This window comes from Microcebus murinus, chromosome 19 (genome assembly GCF_040939455.1).
Source record: "Microcebus murinus isolate Inina chromosome 19, M.murinus_Inina_mat1.0, whole genome shotgun sequence".
NCBI lineage: Eukaryota > Metazoa > Chordata > Mammalia > Primates > Cheirogaleidae > Microcebus > Microcebus murinus.
In genome coordinates this window covers 40,315,017-40,333,672 of record NC_134122.1, presented here as the reverse complement: position 1 = coordinate 40,333,672, position 18,656 = coordinate 40,315,017, and the positions used below count along the sequence as shown (strand labels likewise).

The window sequence follows — 18,656 nt, the reverse complement described above, 5'->3', positions numbered from 1 at the left end:
GATTTTTTGTCTTTTCCCCCAACTCTTGTTTTTAATAGATCGTTCCTTTTGGCGGTGTGCCTGTGAACCCCCCATCTCCCTCTCTCCTCACCATTTAAGGCTCCATCTAGTGGTCGGCAGCCCTCTCTGTCCTGTGGCTGTTCTGAGATGTTAACCCAGCTGATTTTTTTTTTTTTTTCCCACTTTGGATTCTTCCTTTAACTATCTGTATTGGTTTCACTGTTCCTGGGGATACCCTTCATAAATGACCTTTACGTGACGTCCTATGTCATTTTAAAACCCCCACTGCCCAGCCTCCACCCAGGTATGTGTGTACTTCCAGCCCCTGCACACCTACCTCCCACACTCTGCCCTCGAGAACGTGGCACACATTCCTATTCTCCCCACGAGGGACACTAGAACATTCCTTTCCCCTCCCTCTCAGAACAGCCTCCCTGCTGCCAACTTCTAAGGCTGCAGTAGGTGTTCCTGCCACCCTTTTATAGCAGTTATCACCCTGCACTATCATTCTCTCACTTGTACTTCTGAATCTGTTACTACCCAGTAAACTCCAAGAGGGCTGTGTCTCATTTACAGCTGTATCCACAGGGTCTCACACACAGAGTAGGTCCTCAGTATATATCTGGACTGGTAAGTAAAGAATGAATGGAACAACAAATGAAAGAGAGTGGAAAGGAGAGAGGAGCTTATCTATTTCTTAAATAACAGCTTTATTGAGATATAATTCACCCTTATAAAGTGTACAATTCAGTGGTTTTCAGTATCTTGTTTAGTTTTAGATCAGCCAATTTTAAAAAGTAACTTTGTTACTGAAATGAAAATGTACAAAAACCCAGTTTATTCTGAAAGACTTTATTAAGAGAAAAGTGCTTCTATTGTTGTAAGGACACAAAATACTATTATTTTAAGCCAGTAAAAACATTTAAATGACAAAGATATTAAACATGTCCAAGGAGTGAAACCTAGATCTCTTATTGCATGTGAATTAGGAATGCTTACCTGCATTGACTATAACATAAATTTTCACCTGGTGCATACATCAGTCCCTGTAACCACATTCCTTGTGTCTGTATGAGTGTTTCCGTGTGTGTCTGTGTGTACCTCTATGTAAATGGTTTAGATGTTTCTTGGATGTGTGTGTGTGAGTAGGTGAGTGGGTTTGGGTGTCCACTGCTACCATCATTGCTTTTTTTTCAGGAAGGATTTCCAAATCTTGGCTTCATTTTATTCATCAGAAATGAGGAGCCTGGTTTATATCTCATGTCTTCTCTTTTTCAGGTGCAGCTGGTCATGCCACAGACAGTAAAGAATCAAACTGTAGACAGTAAAGGAAGTACTTAGATGGCACATTCTGCTGAAAGTCAAGTCCATATATACTTACTAGGGCAGGCCCCGGCTACAGTAAATACAGAGGCACATCTCTCCTGGAACCAAACTTTTTGCCAGGTTGGGGGAGTGAGGGATAGACACATGAAATTTTAATAAAGGACATAGGCAAGTATAAACTGTGAGATGACATAAAACAGGATAATGGTTTTCAAATGACTAAAGATATAGGACCTTATTTTCCTAACTATAAATTATGATTGATAGACTGAGAAGCAGAAGCACTTATGAAAGTAGGGGACAAGCAGTTTGACAGTGAGACAGCTTTGGAAGCTCTTGGACACATGACTCCTGTAGGTGTTAAATGAGCACTAGGAGGTCACCAGAGGAGAGAGCCCCACAAACTCCAGCGTTTGGAAAGTCTCCACTCCGTGGAGAAGCAAAGATGGCCCATATCTGGCTGGGGGGGAGAATAAAGCGCTCTAGGATTGGACAGAGAATGAGGCCGATCTTGAGGACAGAGGACCTGTGGTGGATGTAGGATGTGGGGAGAACAAATCTGGGGAGAAGAACTAGGACCACGTTATGAAGGGCCACATGAATGCTTGGAGGAAACTAAAGATGCTCCTTAGGGAGAGACGAGAAGCTCCTATGTCGACGGTAAGACATTACTGAAGAATCTGGAGAGTGCCAGGAGTGTGTGTTATGGAGATTTCCATGGCCCTGCTGAGGCTGGTTAGAAGGCTGCGGTAACCTTCAGGCAGGAGAGGATGGGGCACAGTTGTGGCCTGAGTGAAGAGGGATGAGGAGCATGGCATGAGAAAAGCTGTCAGGACAGGACTCTGCTTCAGTGGGGAGAGGGTGGTGACACTGAGTTCACATCAGACCTGCTTCAGGCGCTGCAGGACCACCCTGGTAGGAGGCAGTGGAGGGCACGGTGACGGTGACGGTGACGTGGCAGAGAGGGAGGCTGGAGAGGGGTCTAAGAGGGATGTGCACGGTGCGAGGGCAAGGAAGAGGGCTGACCACAGAATCCTGACACCAGCAAGGGACTCAGTGAAGATCTGACAGGTAGGGAATGAAGTGGTGGCCTTTTTCAGGAGAGGCCATGAGCTAGCAGCCTCCAGAGCAGAGCTCAGCGAGGAGGAGGGCTCTGAAAAGGAGCTGGCAACGGGCTTCCCTGTGAATGTAAGGAGTCTGGATTCAGGAGACTGACAGAAAGTGTATTTACAAAGAGAAATGGCAGTGCAGAAACAGGGAAAGCAGCTCAGACCATCTGTTCTAGAATGAAGAGCTACTTGTGTACCTAGTGGAGGGGAAAGAGAAGAGAGAGGATAAATGAAGCAGCAACATCTCCGAAGACCTGGGAAGGAAGAGGACTAACTGGGCAGGAAGACTCCAGCAACAGGAGTGGAGTGTGGAGGGTTAGGAGAGGCAGAGAAGGTTGAGAGCCGCCACCTGCCAGGAGGACGTAACAGATCGAGGGAGGAGTGGCCAGAAGCATGGCCTCGACTTTCCCCGACATGGGCCTCAGGCAAGGCCTGCTTCCCCCTGCCTCTGTGCTGTCCTCCCGCTGCAGCCCAGCCTTCCAGTATGCCCCAGGACCCTGCTTCCTCACACAGCACAGAGGCTGCCATCCACAAGGCTGGGTGTGACTGGAGGGAGAGGAAGACCCACAGCTGGAAACAGCTCCAGAGACCAAGCTGAGCACATGAGACAGGAAGGAGAGAAGGAGAACACGGACAACCAAAGAAAGCCTGCAGCAAAGGAGAAGGAAGCTCAAGGGACTTGGGACACTCTCAGCACAGTGAGCACAGACGTGGTGGCGAGGACCACGCGAAGGCCTTGTGATGGGGTCACTACGACAGCACAGGAGCAGCTGGAGACCGCTGAGGTTTTGTGTCGGCAGAGGTAGCTGCTCGAGAAACACTGCGGGCTCTAGGGAGAGACGGATGGTGGCCTTAGTGAAGTGTGTACGCTGGAAGGCAGGAGGCCGGTGGATTTGCAGGGACTAAGACAGCATAGCTCAGCGGCTGCCTACCACTTCCAGGGGTGGTCAAAGCACAGACAAGCAGGTCAGGAGTAGAGGCAAGTCAGAGGTCAAGGAACTAGAAGTGAGAAGGGCAGCAAAAACCAGGGATGAATTAGGGAGGAAGGCTGGGGAGGGTAGGAGACAGTTTTAGAGTCTAAGATCTTAGTAGGACTGGGTGGGATTAGAGGTGTCAGAGAAATTGTGAGGTTAGGACCCTAGAAGCAACAAAAACATGGATGTTGATGTCCTTGAATATGACAAAAGAAACTAAAGTGAGGCCCCTTGGAGCCATGTACTATAAAATCTCAAGGAAGACGTGGGCGACCCAGAGGGAATGAGATGCTATAGGACAGTTATGTAAGGGCACCTGCTTATTTTACAGTGACATCTACCTAATTTGAGAAGGCTATGCATCTGAATGCATGAACACTACCCATCTCTCAGTACCTCCTCAGAAGTCCTGAGATTTGTAGATGGCACAGTCACTTCCGACGTCCCATTCCATCCTCTGGAAGATGTAGACCATGGTGCTTTCCAGCAGGAAGCCACTCAGGATGGCCAACAAGGAGAGCTTTCGGTTGATGTTTAGGGTCACTGGAAAAGAGAAAGCTGCAAATTAGTTCTTAAGAATTTAATTAAATCATATTGGCATGTAAATTACATGGCGGTGTGAACTATATTGTAAAGGTGTTTTTAGAAAATCTGTATTCTTATTAATCTATCCTGCTACCTTCTCCCACTTTTCCATCTACAAATCATTTGAGAGAACCAATGCCTCTGCTTGTAACAAAAATGCTGAGCTCCTCCTCCACAAATCAGATAAGAGACAGATTCCCATGAATATTAAAGGAAGCAATAAAAAAGATATCTAAGCTTATAAAGAAAATAATAGGAAAAAATGATACTCCCACTGCCACAGTTTGCAAGATGACAAACATCAAGCATTCTGATAAAAATTAGGTAACATTAGGTAACAGGTTCATTTAAAATAGCACTTCTCACAATACATGGGAAAAAGAAGACACAGAGAGATACTTATTTCTTCCATGGTGTAGCAGGAACTGTCCTGGGTTGGGAGGCAGATCTAGCATTCCTTCCTGGCTTGTAACTTTGGATAAGTCACTTAACCCTCAGCCACACAAGCTCATTCATAAAATATAAGTCATAATGGCTGCCCTACCAACCTCACAGGAGAGAAATAACGTGTGTGAAAGCATTTGCAAAACTATTAAGTACCACGTGGTTAAATTGAGCAAATACTGAGTACCTTTTGAGTATAAGGCACTGTAGCTGTGTTAGGTATTGTTGTTATGCTATGAAGAATTCCAGTGTTCACCAAGTTGTATAAATACTGTGCTCTAGAAACAAGGCTTCAGGCTTTATTATGGGTTGAGAGCTGAGAGGGCAGAATAAAAAACATACCTCTAATAGCCTGAAAATTTGATGTGAGGACAAATACTTTAATGAGTTTGAGGCACAGCGGTGTGTAGTCGTGTTCCCAAATGACGGCTGGAATCAGCAAGAGCTTTCCGTAACTAGACAATAACAATGCTTTCAGCAGCAAAACGAAGTTGGGCTTTTTTTTCGACGTCACGGGCTGTTCTGCCCACAGGAAAGTAAAAATGCCAATAAAAAAGGCAGCTTGTTCTAAAGAGGAAATGGAAAATAAAAACATGAATGTCCCCATCCAAAACATACTCCCTTAAGAATAAACTAAATTCCAAAATGCACCATATTAGCTGACTTCATTAGAAATGCTTTATTAACATCAAAATTTCTTTTTCTTCTTCTTCTTTTTTTTAATAATCCCCTGCATTTTGTGTCACATCCTGCTCGTATGATTTCAGTAACATATTTCAACAGTTCTTTCATGAAGTATTTCATCATCCATTGAAGAAAAAGTAACTCCATTAGAATGATAATCATCAACTTTCTGAAGTTCTTTTTAGGAAGTAAGATTCTGTTTAAACGCCTGTGTAAAGAGATCTCCAAGGAGAGAATAAAACAAGGAGGACGGAGGCCTTTAAGTCTATCCTAAAAATTGGATAACATATAGACATTTTTCTTTGTGCATTCTTCCACTATTTGAGTGCCTACCATCTCTAAAATTTTGAATATTCTGTTACCTAAATTAAAAGATTTCCCTCATTTATTTTGACAACATTTTGAGTACAATTCTCTCTCTTTCTCTCTTTTTTGAAGATAGGATCTCACTCTGTTGCCTGAGCCAGAATGCAGTGACATCATCACAGCTCATTGCAACCTCAAACTCCTAGGCTCAAGGGATCCTGTTTCAGCCTCCCAAGTAGCTGGGACTATACACACATACCACCATGCATGGCTAATTTTTCTACTTTTTGTAGGATGAGCTCTCAATGTGTTGCTCAGGCTGGTCTTGAATTCCTGGCCTCAAGCGATCTTCCTACCTCAGTCTCCCACAGTGTTAGGATTACAGGTGTCAGCCACCATGCCTGGCCTAAGTATAATTCTTTATACTTGCAGACAGTATTCACAGAAGGACAGAGTCCAGATTAGAAGCAATAGTTCCACTGTGTCTTATGGTCAGAATACAGCATAATCTGTTCAGTTCCTATTAAGTAGTAATTTAATTTAACATTTCTTTGACCTGTGCTTTAGTTTTTATTAGGAGTGGTAGTCCTCTGATTACCTAGCTGCATATGTTCTGAGTGGTCTATCTCTAACTCAATTTTGTTCCCATAAGCTGTGTTATTTGTAGTTTAGATTTCTGCAGAATCAGGTTTTTCTGGAACATATGTATCATACTATAAGCAGAAAAAATTATACTCCTCTTTAAATGTTTTATGACTTAATACAGTTGACCATTGAACAACACGGGTTTGAACTGCGTGGGTCCACTTACACGAGGATTTTCTTCTGCCTCTGTCACCACTGAGACAGCAAGATCAATCCCTCCTGTTCCTCCCCAGCCCACTCAACATGAAGATAAGGAAAAGAACTTTATGATGATCCACTTCCACTTAATACACAGTAAATATATTTTCTCTTCCCTGTGATTTTCTTAATAACATTTTCTTTTCTCTAGATTACTTTATTGTAAGAATACAGTATATAATACATATAACATAGAAAATATGTATTAATTGAGTGCTTATGTTATCGGTAAGGCTTCCAGTCATTAGCAGGCTATTAGTAGTTAAGTTTTCAGGGGGTCAAAATTATACGTGGATTTTCAATCGTGTGAAGGGTTAGTGCCCCTAACTCCTGTGCTACTCAAAGGGTCAACTGTGCAGCCAAACTAAAGAGCTTCCATATGTAGGTGATTAGAATGAATAAGATAATTTAGGTTGGTTAAACTTGCATGAAATTTGATATATTATTCAGGAAGACAAATTATCTCCCTTCAAAATAACTGAAGGGCTTGTCAACTGCAAGGATCTGCTTAAACAGGCAGATTTTAAAGCTTGGATTTTGGATCAAACACATAATAAAGACCTCTCTGAATAAATGAATAGTGAATGACCAGTGAACAACAAGACCCATCTAACAATGGTGGGTTGTCTTCTGTCACTAGAGACACTCAAACAAAGCTAGACTATCTCAGGAATCTAGAGAAGGTTTCTTGCACCGGACAGGTTGAACTAGACCTCCACATTTTTGTCATTTAGGGTTTACGAGATTTATGGAATTACACCAGCCCTTAGGCTCTCACTGGTCAGGTCGATTCAGGAGGAGTTGCTGGCTACCTGCAGGACACTGCGGTGCAGAAAACAATGAATGGGGAGCTAGGAGACTTTCCCAGTCTCAGTGCTGACACTGGCCTGTTGTGGGGCATTGGGGAAATCATTTACCATTGCCACATCTATGTTTCTATAGCGATAGATAGGGGAGAATCCTAACCTACCTGCCTCAGAGGATAGTTGTGAAAATTAAATTAGATAATACCTATAACAGTAGTTTTTACATTATAAAATGCTCTATTTACATAAGATATTCTTAATAAACTCCTTTAAGGCTTTATAATCTAGGGATTAGATTAAGATGCACAAAAATGCTAAGTAACAGTAAAAAGAAATTTCTGATTAAGTGTCAAAATATCCACTAGAGTAGCTGCTACAGGAATTCCTATGTTATTTGAAAATAAGCTTTTTTTCTTATATTAGATTAAAAATATGGACATGTAGTAGTTTATCTTAGAACATTTTTATTGAACACCTACTATGGGCCAGGCATCTAAGTGCTTGAACTACACAAGTGATGGAAACAAAGAGCCCTGCCCTCATTCAGTTTATACGTCAGTGGGGGAAGGCAGACCACAGAGAAAAGATAACAAATAACTTCTGTGATGTGTCAGATGATAAGTAACATAAGAAAAACACAGTAGAGCAGGAATGGGAGATCAGGAGTATCAGAGGGTGGTTGATAGCGTTGGTCAAGGTATGCTTGATTGAGAAGGTGACATTTCGATAAAGACTTGAGGGATCGGAGGGAGTCAGACATGTGGGTGCTGGGGGGACAAGCAGTCCAGGCAGAGGGAACAGCCAGTCCAAAGGCCTGAAGGTAGAAGCTCATCCACTGTGTTTGAAGCAAGTTAACCAGAGAGGCTGGGCCAGAGTAGATATGGGAGATGGAGTGACATGATCTGACTTGTCTGAACAGGACTACTCTGTGATGTGAATATATCGTTGGAGAACTGGGCTAGAAAACAAGGAGGCTAATGTAGTAATCTTGGTGAGAGATGAAGGTGGCCTGCATCAGGCTGGTAGCCACACAGGGAGTGGACAGTACTAGTAGTACTTTAGAAGAAATATTCTGAAGGCAGAACCAATGGGGTTTCCTGATGATCTGACTACTGGGTATCAGAGAAAAAGGCATCACGGATGACTCCAAGGCCTTTTGGTCTAAGCAACTACAAGAATGGAGTTATCTGCCCTTGACATGGGGAAGGCCGTGCATGGAGCAGAGAGTCGAGGAGGATATGGAGATTACAGATATGCAAGTGGAGATGTTGAGAAGGCAGATGGATAGTCTAGCGGTGTAGAGAAAGGCCTAGATTAGAGAAGGGCAGGACTCTGTTGGGAGTTCTCAGCAGATAGATGAGATGAACAAGAGAGAGGGCAGACAGAGAAGAAAGAGGGCAAAAGTGGACACGCAGTCTAGAAATAAGACAATGAAGTAGACTGGAAGCCTAGTATTACTAAATAAAGTTTCATTATAATTAAACAATTTAGAAGCAGAGAAGCATGGAAACTAGTAAGGAATAAGAGTCATAGAAATTAATTTAACATAATTCTGACCTTAGAAAAATGATAACTTGGCCAGGAGTGGTGGCTCACACCTGTAATCCTAGCACTCTGGGAGGCCGAGGCAGGCAGATCAATTGAGCTCAGGAGTTCGAGATCAGCTAAGCAAGAGCGAGACCCCATCTCTACTAAAAATAGAAAGGAATTAATTGGCCAACTAAAAATATATATAGAAAAAATTAGCCGGGCATGGTGGCACATGCCTGTAGTCCCAGCTACTTGGGAGGCTGGGGCAGGAGGATCACTTGAGCCCAGGAGTTTGAGGCTGCTGTGAGCTAGGCTGATGCCACGGCCCTCTAGCCCGGGCAACAGAGCGAGACTCTGTCACAAAAAAAAAAAAAAGAAAGAAAAATGATACCTTAAGTCATAAATTCACATTTTGAAGAAATGCACTTTGTAAACTAAAGCAATTTTGGGGAGTAGCCAATTTCCCTACATGCAATCGTATAATTGACAAGTCTTTCCTATTAAATGTATTGCATTAGTATAATGCAATTCGTACAACACATTGGGTAATGTCTGGCAATTATGAATCTGTTTTAATAAAGATGGGACTTATGTAATCTTTAAACTGTATAATCAGAACTTAAACATTAAGAATTTTATCAACAATATCATGCTTCAAATACTTTATGAAATTTTTGAATTTGATAAGCAGAACTACATGTGTGGTAACAAATAAAAAGCAGGTAATTTTGACAGACTACCTCACAGGTTAGTGGCAGAGCTGAAAATACAGTCTCAAGTCTCAAGTGTTAATAGCTTCTCTTTTCAATGATTAAGACTACATGTCTTTATTTTAATCAGAATAGTTAAATACTGGTTAAATAAGAATGGAAAGTATGGTGTCTGCTTACCTAAAGAAGCGATGGCAAACATTCTATAGAAATCCCACTCCTTGGCATATCTGATCAAGTCATCAGGGGCAGTGTTCTGGTTGGAATCTTGAAGCTGCCACCACCTCAGGTATGCTTCACAAAGCAAACAAAACATGCAGAGTTTTCCATGGATCTGACAGTCAAAGACATTGTCATTCAATTAGGTAAACAAACAGTTACACTTAATATCACCAGGCACAGAGGTAGCTAAGTATTCATGGTTTTGAAGAATGTCCCATCTAATCATTTTTTGAATTCAGAACTATCCAATTAAGTGTCTAATTGCAGCGGTTCTTAATCAGCAATGTCCATCAGAATCAAATGGGGAGATTTTTCAAAATATAAATGTGTAGGCCTCAGTCCTCATTCAGAATCTTTGGTAGTAAAACCTGGACATCCATATTTTGAAATACCACCTCCCAGGGGAATTCTAATGTGCATTATACACCCCCAGTTAAAAATAACTGTTTTAAATAGTAGCTCACCTTTAATTATATATTTTCAACATCTGTCCTATACTCAGAATCGAGCAGAGAATTTATGACTCATGTATAGGTGGAAACAGCAATAAGAGAATAGATTCAATCTGAAGATTCCATGATACTGCATAAAAAACTATTACTTTAAAAATAAATTTAAAAAAATGCCTCTGGACTGGATGAGTAGAACTTAATATATTAAAAGAGAGCAATTAAAAGCTGCAAGTTCCTAAGACTGGAATTTTGGCTAAAACAGAAATACTAGGCAACAAGAATTGGCTTTTTCCTACACATTTCTCCTACAGATTGAGTTTTGCCCATCAATACAAAGTGGGGAACAGAACACATGAGTGCAAAGCCAATGTGGTCAAGGGGCAGCTATCAGTCTTAGGCTTCTGAGGCTGCTCCAGCTGGCACACTAGTTCCCCCGGCTGCACTCTGCAGTCACCTGGGGAGATCCGAAAAATGTCGATGCCTGGATCCCATCCCCAAAGATTCTGATTAAATTGGTTCTAGGGAGGCCTCAGCTTGGCAGGTTTAACACTGTCCCCAACCCCAGCTGATTCCAAAGTGTAGCAATGCTTGAGAATCAGGGCTCTGGTAATTTAAATACTACCCTGGTTATTTAACTTAGGGGGTGGGGCAGGGATAAATAAATAAAGTTATGATGACATAACTGTCCAAGTTAGCCCAAACTTAGGGTTGCCAGATTTAGCAAACAAAATACATGACACCCAGTTAAATTTGAATTTCAGATACACAATGCATAAATGTTTTTTTCTAAGTATGTTCCATGGAACATTTGGGATATGCTTACACTAAAAATGTATTTGCTATGTATCTGAAACTCAGATTTAACTGGGTGTCCTGTATTTTACCTGTCATCTCTACCCAAACTGTTAAAGAGTTCACAATTCAACACACTAAAAGTATATTTCAAAAAATCCAATTTTATAAATCAGGACTTTTCTGATTAAACTCAATGTTATTATTTACTTTATACATTCCTTTAATAGCAGAGTGTAAAATTCAATAAATTGTCTTTTTTAACATTTTTATTTTAATATTTGCTTACTTCTTTTGGGAACAATTCTCTATCTGGGTATGCTGTATTTTATTCTATTTAAAATCAGTGATACCTGTTTCAACCTAATAAAAAGCAATCCAGATTATGGTTTGTCAGTTTTCTGCCAGTGACCACATTCTTAAACTTTAAGCATTGTGTACCTGTTTAATCAATACTTGTTATTTCAAGAAACTTCCAGACACGTTGAGATAAAATAACTACCCTCAAGCTAGTATTTTTTCCTTTTTATAATATTCTTTAATTCTGTTCAAAATTTGTATTATTCTTTTAAAATGCAACAGCATAAAGTAAAATTAAAAAATAATAAAATTATCACAACTTACATTTATTTTAGTATTGTAAAGAATATGTCTGTAGGCCTGGGCTTTGCATAAAATAGCATTAATCAAGATGATAACAGGGTCATACTCGATATATTTGTCTACAGGTTTCTGGCAGGATTTCTGAAATAATACAAGATAATATTAGAACAAGCAAATTTATGCATTCTGAAATCCTAAAAGATTTCAAAACAGCAGAATCTATTTGGACATGTATACTAACAAGGCCATATCAGCATTTATTTAAATAAACTTCCATGCAGATACAAAATGTTCATCTATATAAGAAGTGGTTTCAAAAATGACTAATTATAATCTATGCTAGCAATAGTAATATTTTAACCCCATATTCAAGAAGCTAAAAAGATATCTGACCAAGACTGAGGTTTAGGCAGGAAAGTCTCCCAGAAGATTCTACCTTCAATCTGTAGAGATTCTATTTTTCTTTTTCTTTTCTTTTTTTTTTTTTTTTTTTTTTTTTTTGAGACAGAGTCTCAACTCTGTCGCACTGGGCAGAATGCAGAGGCATCATGGTAACTCACTGTAACCTCAAACTTCTGGGCTTAACCGATTTCTCTTGCCTCAGCCTCCTGAGTAGCTGGGACTACAGGCGTGTGCCATGATGCCCACTAATTTTTATTTTTTCTATTTTTAGTAGAGACAGGGTCTCACTCTTGCTCAGGCTGGTCTTGAACTCCTGAGCTCAAGTGACCCTTCCACCTTGGCCTCCCAGAGTGTTAGGATTACAGGCATGAGCCACTGTGCCTGGCTGGGATTCTATTAATATTTTCAATTCTACTTTTGATTTGTAGGAATTGGTATAAAATAGATACATTTATAATGTACTTTCATTGATAAATTGCTGCCTGTTGGTTAGATGCCCCCAACTTTGTGGTTCTTGAAACATGACTTGGAGGAAAGTGTTCAGCAAAACAACCCTGCCCCCAGAGCTACTGAGAGCTGCAAGTGAGTAAAGAAAGGGGCACAGTGCTGAGGATGCTGAGGTGGCAGATACCAGGGGAAACCTGGGTTTTTCTACATTAACACTGAGAACAAGGAAAGAAAATTGTCTTTCTCTGCTACGGAAGGGATGGTGGAGAGTGCTGGGCTATGTGTAAGGAACTGGGCTGTGCAGCCTGGCTCTAGGTTCTAAAATCAAGCTTCCCTTGGCTCTCAGCAGTCCCTGTTAAATGAATTTTTACCCCGAAGGGTTACCAATTTAGAGTTCAAGTTCTCTAGACACATGTGATTACAATGTGATCAGATCCCAATACCAGCAGAACATATAGAATGTAGGTACATAAAAACAAAGTCACAGCGCTGGAGCGGTGGCTGATGCCTATATCCTAGTAATTTGGGAGGCTGAGGTGAGACGATCGCTTGAGGCCAGGAGGTTAAGACCAGCCTGAGCAAGAGCGAGATCCCATCTCTATGAAAAATAGAAAAACTAGCTGGGGGTGTGGTGGCGCATGCCTGTAGTTCCAGCTACTAGGGAGGCTGAGGCAGGAGGGTTGCTTGAGTGCAGGAATTTGAGGTTGCAGTGAGCTGTGATGGTGCCACTGCACTCTAGTAACAGAGCAAACCTGTGTCTCAAAAACCAACCAACAAAACCCAAAACAAATTCATTGGAAATGTGACATTCTAGGCAGTATGAGTTGCAAGGTTGCATCAATGCTACAATCCACTTCATAAAACTACAGGGGTCCCTCCTTCTCTGCAGTTTCATTTCCTGCAGTTCTGCATGGTCAACAGTGGTCTGAAATATTAAATGGAAAATTCCAGAAATAAACTATTCATGAGTTTTAAATTGCACGCCATCCTGCTCTGTTGCCCAGGGCATGAATCATCCCTTTGTCCGGTATATCTAGGCTGTAGGTGATCCCCACCTGTTAGTCACTGGGCAGCCATCTCAGTTATCAGACTGAATGCTGCGGTACCACAGGGCTTGTGTTCAAGTCGCCCTTACTGGACATAACAATGACCACAGAGTGCAAGAGTAGTGACGCTGGGATTTGGATATGCCAAAGAGGAGCTATAAAGCATCTTCTTTAAATGAAAAGGTGAGTGCATGAAGTGAAAAAGGTGAAAGTTCTTGAGGTTGCTAAGATCTACAATAAGAATGAATCTCCTATTTGTGAAATTGTGAAGAAGAAAAAAGAAATTCATGCTAGTTTTGCTGTCACACCTCAAGCTACAAAAGTTGAGGCCACAGTGTGTGGTAAGTGCTTAGTTAAGATGGTATCACATCTGTGGCTGGAAGGCATGAACAGAAACATGTTCTGATTGACAGCAATCAGGTTCAATACTATGTGTGGTTCTGGGCACCCACTGGGGTTCTTGGAACATATTAATATTCCCCTCAGATAAGGGGGACCACTGGGATGGCTATAATTCAAACACAAAAACTTTGAGAGGATAAAATCAAAATATAATAGAAGTATTGGTATAAAAATATACTAGCATGGTCTCTTACTTACAACAAAGTGCTGGAAGAAAAATGAAGTACATTGAAGAACATTAACCCTGTACTTCAAATGTAACAAAAGAAGGTATTTGTTTCCAGCTTAGAGTTTCTCCACTTCATTCATGTCATTACAAGAAAGAGGTTTATTTTTCCAATTATCAAGTGAACCCAGGAAGGAAGATGTGTTGTTCCCTTAAGTTTAAATCTACTTAATCAAACTGAGGTGTGAGGAATTCTTATTTTTGTAGTTCCTTACCTGAGCAGAGAGCCAGCAACTAAACAGAAGCCCCAGAATCAGAAATTCCATATTCATGAGAAGAAGCTATTTTATATTTTTTTTCCCTGTGCTACTTGTGTGGAGTACATTTCCTCTGTTTATAGATTGGAAGACAAGAGAGCCTACTTTATTTTAAAATGGAACTACTAAAAGGTCAGGGGTCCTCTTGTCCTTTAAAAGTTCTCTAAAACCCATATTCAGACAGCATCACAAATCTAAAACAGAGGATTTGGACAATTTTTAGGATGAAAAATACAGGTGGGAAATCAGGCTGAAGATCTTGCTGACTCCAAATATGGCAGGGAAGAGACCAAAGTAGATATCATTTACCCACTGTAACCACTTAGAAACTCTGGACATTATTTCACAACAAATAGCATGATGTCTAAAAACTTTTTATTTTTTATATCTCAGAAGTTGGAAAGCCTTTAAAAAAGTCATCACTTTATGGTTCAATATTTCAGAGTCTGGCATCAATTAAATGATTTTTCCTGAGAAATGCTATTATGGCTTAAAGTTTACTATGCATTAGCATGATAAAAATGAGGCCATTACATGTTCTATCTCATTATGGAATGACTGTGTACAGTAATGAATCCATAATGTACTGTGCCACCAATCAATATTCCAAATATAACTCTAATATCTGTCTCCTGGGAAAGAGAATACGATGGTAGAGGAAAAAGGGGAAGTGGGAGGTGGCTATTGACCTAAACAGCTATCCAATAATTATTTTGTCTTTGCATAAATAAAAGTATAAAGACTTATGCATCTGATGATTAGGAAAGGGATTTTATTAGCTCAATGCCAATAAAAAGACTGTTTTATATTATTAAAGATTACTAACTAAAATGTATATACATATACCAGCTTTTCTTTGGACAAAAGACCATATTCACATTTTTGTGGTTATCATCTTCCAGATGATCATTTAATAGGACCAGTCCAAAAGTTATTAATGTTAGATCACATATAAGATAATGTTCTCTCCCTCCCTCCTCCCAGGATGGCCCAAAATATGCTAATCTAAAAACCTGAAAATGGTCCACACATTCGACAAATATTTATTGAGTACCTACTATGTGTCAAGCACTCTTCTGGGTGCTCTAGCTACATTAATGAATAAAATAGACAAAATCTGTCCTTGTGTAGCTTATATTCCAGTAGGAAGACACAGGAAATAATAAATAAACCTATTATATTGAATATTACAAGATGATAGGTGCTATGGAGAAAGATACAGCTGGGAAGCATATCATAATTTTTAACAGGGTAGTCAGAGTAGGCCTGCCCTGAGATGTTTGGAAAGGTGCTTGAAGGAGGTAAGGAAATTAGCCATGCCGATACCTCAGAGAAGAGTGCTCCAGGCAGAGTATAAAGGCCCTGAGTAAAGAACTTGTCTGGTTTGTTTGAGAAACATCAGGAAGCCAGTGGGACTGCAGTGAATATGGGAGGAAGAAAGTAGCAGGAGTCTACATAGGGCCTTCTAAGCCAATGCAAGGATTCTGGCCTTAACTTTGAGTGAGATGGAAAATCATCGAAGGTTCTGACCAAAGGACTGACATGATCTAACTCACATTTTTAAAGGATCAGTCCCCTGGCTGCTATAAGAAGAGACTGGAGAGGACTGAGGGTGACATAGGAGGACCAGGTAAGAGTCATGACAATAGTTCAGGTGAGACATGATGGTGGTTTAGAGCAGGGTTGTAGTAGTAGGAGTAGTGAGAAGTAGCAGATTCTGAATAATAGTTTGAAGATAGAGCTAATAGGATTTGCTGAGCAACTTAATATGGGATATGACAAAAAGAGTAATAAAAAATGACTCCAATTTTTTTTGGTCTTAGGAACTAAAATGGTAGAGTTGCCATTAATTGTGATGAAAAAGTTTGAGGTGTCTATTGAAATCCAAGTGGAGAAGTCAAGTAGGTAGTTGGATATTTGAGTCTAGAGTTCAGTGAACAGGTTTGGGCTGGAGATACAAGTTCAGGAATTACTAAAATTATATGGTACTTAAAGCCATATGACAGAATGAGCTTTTTAACGGAGAGCGTGCAGATGGGAAGAGGCCCAGTGACTGAGGTGTAGAGTACTCCGTGGTTAAAAGGTAAGGGAAGTCAGGCAAAACCAGAAAGGAGATTTCAACAAAATAGCCAGTGCCGTAAGAAGGCAGTAAGGAGGGTACTGTGTGCTGGAAAGTGCACAGTGTTTCAAGGAGGAGGAAATAATAAGGCCAAATGCTACCGATTCTCAGTTAACCAACTGAAAATCGACTACAGGATTTAGCAAAGTGGAAGTCAACAGTGATCTTAACAAGAACTGTCTCTAGTGAAATGGTGGGTGGGAAGACAGACTGACTGAAGTAGGTTCCAGAGAGATTAGGAGAGGAAATAAAGATAGCAAGCACAAATATCTCTTAGAAGAATTTTGTTGTCTAGGGGAGGACAAAAAGAGCAGAAGCTAAAAGGGGAAGCAGGGTCAAGAGTGTTTTGTTGGTGGTGGTGGTCTTGTTTTTTTGATGGAAGAAATACTAGTATGTGTGCTGGTGGGAATGATTCAGCAGAGCAGGCTAGTATTGCCATGGGCATGGCCTTAAGTAAATGGAAAAAGATGGGATCTAGTGTTTAAGTTGAGGTAAACCAACACAGGTATACCAACAGTCCACCTGTAATAACAGGAGGGATAACAGTATAGTATATAAATAACAAATATTTTTTTTTGTTTTTTTGTTTTTTTTAGTTTTTTTGGGGTTTTTTTTGAGACACAGTCTTGCTTTGTTGCCCAGGCTAGACTGAGTGCCGTGGCGTCAGCCTAGCTCACAGCAACCTCAAACTCCTGGGCCCAAGCAATCCTACTGCCTCAGCCTCCCGAGTAGCTGGGACTACAGGCATGCGCCACCATGCCTGGCTAATTTTATCTATATATATGTTAGTTGGCCAATTAATTTCTTTCTATTTATAGTAGAGACGGGGTCTCACTCTTGTTTAGGCTGGTTTTGAACTCCTGACCTTGAGCAATCCGCCCGCCTCGGCCTCCCTGAGTGCTAGGATTACAGGCGTGAGCCATTGCGCCCCGGCCAATAACAAATGTTAATATTGGGTTTATGTGGTTGCAAAGCTTGTGGAAGTTCTCTTCTGTTTCCTTTGTGAAACATGGGAGGATTTATGGGAAACTTGGAGAGAGAGGATATTTGATGATTGTCCAGAAAAGTGGGAATGTGAGTGGACTAGGGAAATGTGTATGGATTGCCAGATGGCATGAAGTGCCTACGTGAGGTTAATGGTCATGAATTGAAGGTGTATTTCTCCCAGCAGCATATAGCTGCACAGATGTAGGGACAGACCAGGCAGTATGTTGGAATTAACAAGGGTTGATATTTTGCCAAGGGAAAGCATTTGAGTGAGGAACAGGAAACTAAGGATGTATGTACCAGACTGTTAAATGGTTGACAACAGATTATATAGGTACACAGTTTGTCTACTCATTTGTGTATTACTACAGACATTTTACTAATGAAGATTAGAAAATCATAAGATCAGAAATGAGACAAAAACATACTGACTGCCTATTATGTGAGAGGTTCTTTGCTAATGCCCTCAAAGAACTTCCAATTTCATAGACTCTTTAAACATAAGATTATCTCCTATAAATAGACTATGAGCACCTTGGAAACACAATTTTTACTTTCTCACTTTCGGTTTTTGTATCACCAACGTCTAGCACAGTGCTTTGTACACAGTAGCTATTCAATAACTACAAGAGATGGATTGCTGAAATAAAGCATTCTAGGAGAATTCAACATGAGTTGTGGAGGGTAAGGATAGTATTAATAACTTCGGTCTATGAAAGGGAGACTAGCTAGGATGAGTAGCTTTGGCATGAACCCAAATGTCAACCTAATCCGATCTTCGAATTTCTTGGCACAATGCCTGCATCCATTCATACCGGACGGTCGCTTCACCTGGTCAGGTCTCACCAGTCAAGTATGCCCCAGTATGAGAAAAGCGCTGTAGGATATTGAGTTTTCCATCAGCACCGGCATTCATGCAAAGACCTCGGGCGGGAATGTCAACCACCAAACTAAAGACTGTATTAGAGGACCCTGCCCCTCACGGTCCCCAGATCCCGCCGCGCCATTTTCTTTCCAAAGACACCCCACACCTGACAACTCACGCATATAGTTATCTTCAGCACACCGTGGTTATAGTCTCGGTACAACTCTTTGGCCTCCTGGTTGCATTCGATGCACCTGTACTGGCAGGAGTCCGAGACAGCGGTAGGAGTCGCTGCCACTCCATCATCTGCCTTCCCCTTCCCGGGGCGCAGCCCGCCGCGCCCGCCGTTGCCCATTTCACTCAACAGAGGCCCAGAACTTCCGATCCAGTGGCTGGGAAGACGTCAGACGCCAGACCGGAAGACCCGCGCCACGCGGGGCCTGCCGGGATTCGTAGTCCCAGTCCCGGAAACGGGGCCCGAGGCCGACCAAGTCGGGACTACAACTCCCAACAGGCAAT

At 41.2% G+C, this 18,656-nt stretch overlaps 1 protein-coding gene across 2 annotated transcripts; it reads right to left on the bottom strand.

Annotated features, from left to right (window-relative positions):
* Positions 1–836: 836 nt before the first annotated feature.
* On the bottom strand, positions 837–18,546 carry ARV1 (ARV1 fatty acid homeostasis modulator). 2 transcript variants are annotated; one of them, XM_012738200.2, is made up of 6 exons: positions 18,304–18,546; positions 11,408–11,527; positions 9,498–9,651; positions 4,781–5,005; positions 3,806–3,952; positions 837–1,315 (listed from the first exon to the last, which is right to left on the bottom strand). In XM_012738200.2, exons 1-5 carry the CDS (start codon positions 18,490–18,492, stop codon positions 3,810–3,812), a joined length of 831 nt encoding a protein of 276 aa, XP_012593654.2. In that variant the 5' UTR covers positions 18,493–18,546; the 3' UTR covers positions 837–1,315; positions 3,806–3,809. The 2 variants fall into 2 exon arrangements, with proteins under 2 accessions (XP_012593654.2, XP_012593655.2); XM_012738201.2 differs by having other exon boundaries at positions 18,316–18,543.
* Positions 18,547–18,656: the final 110 nt, after the last annotated feature.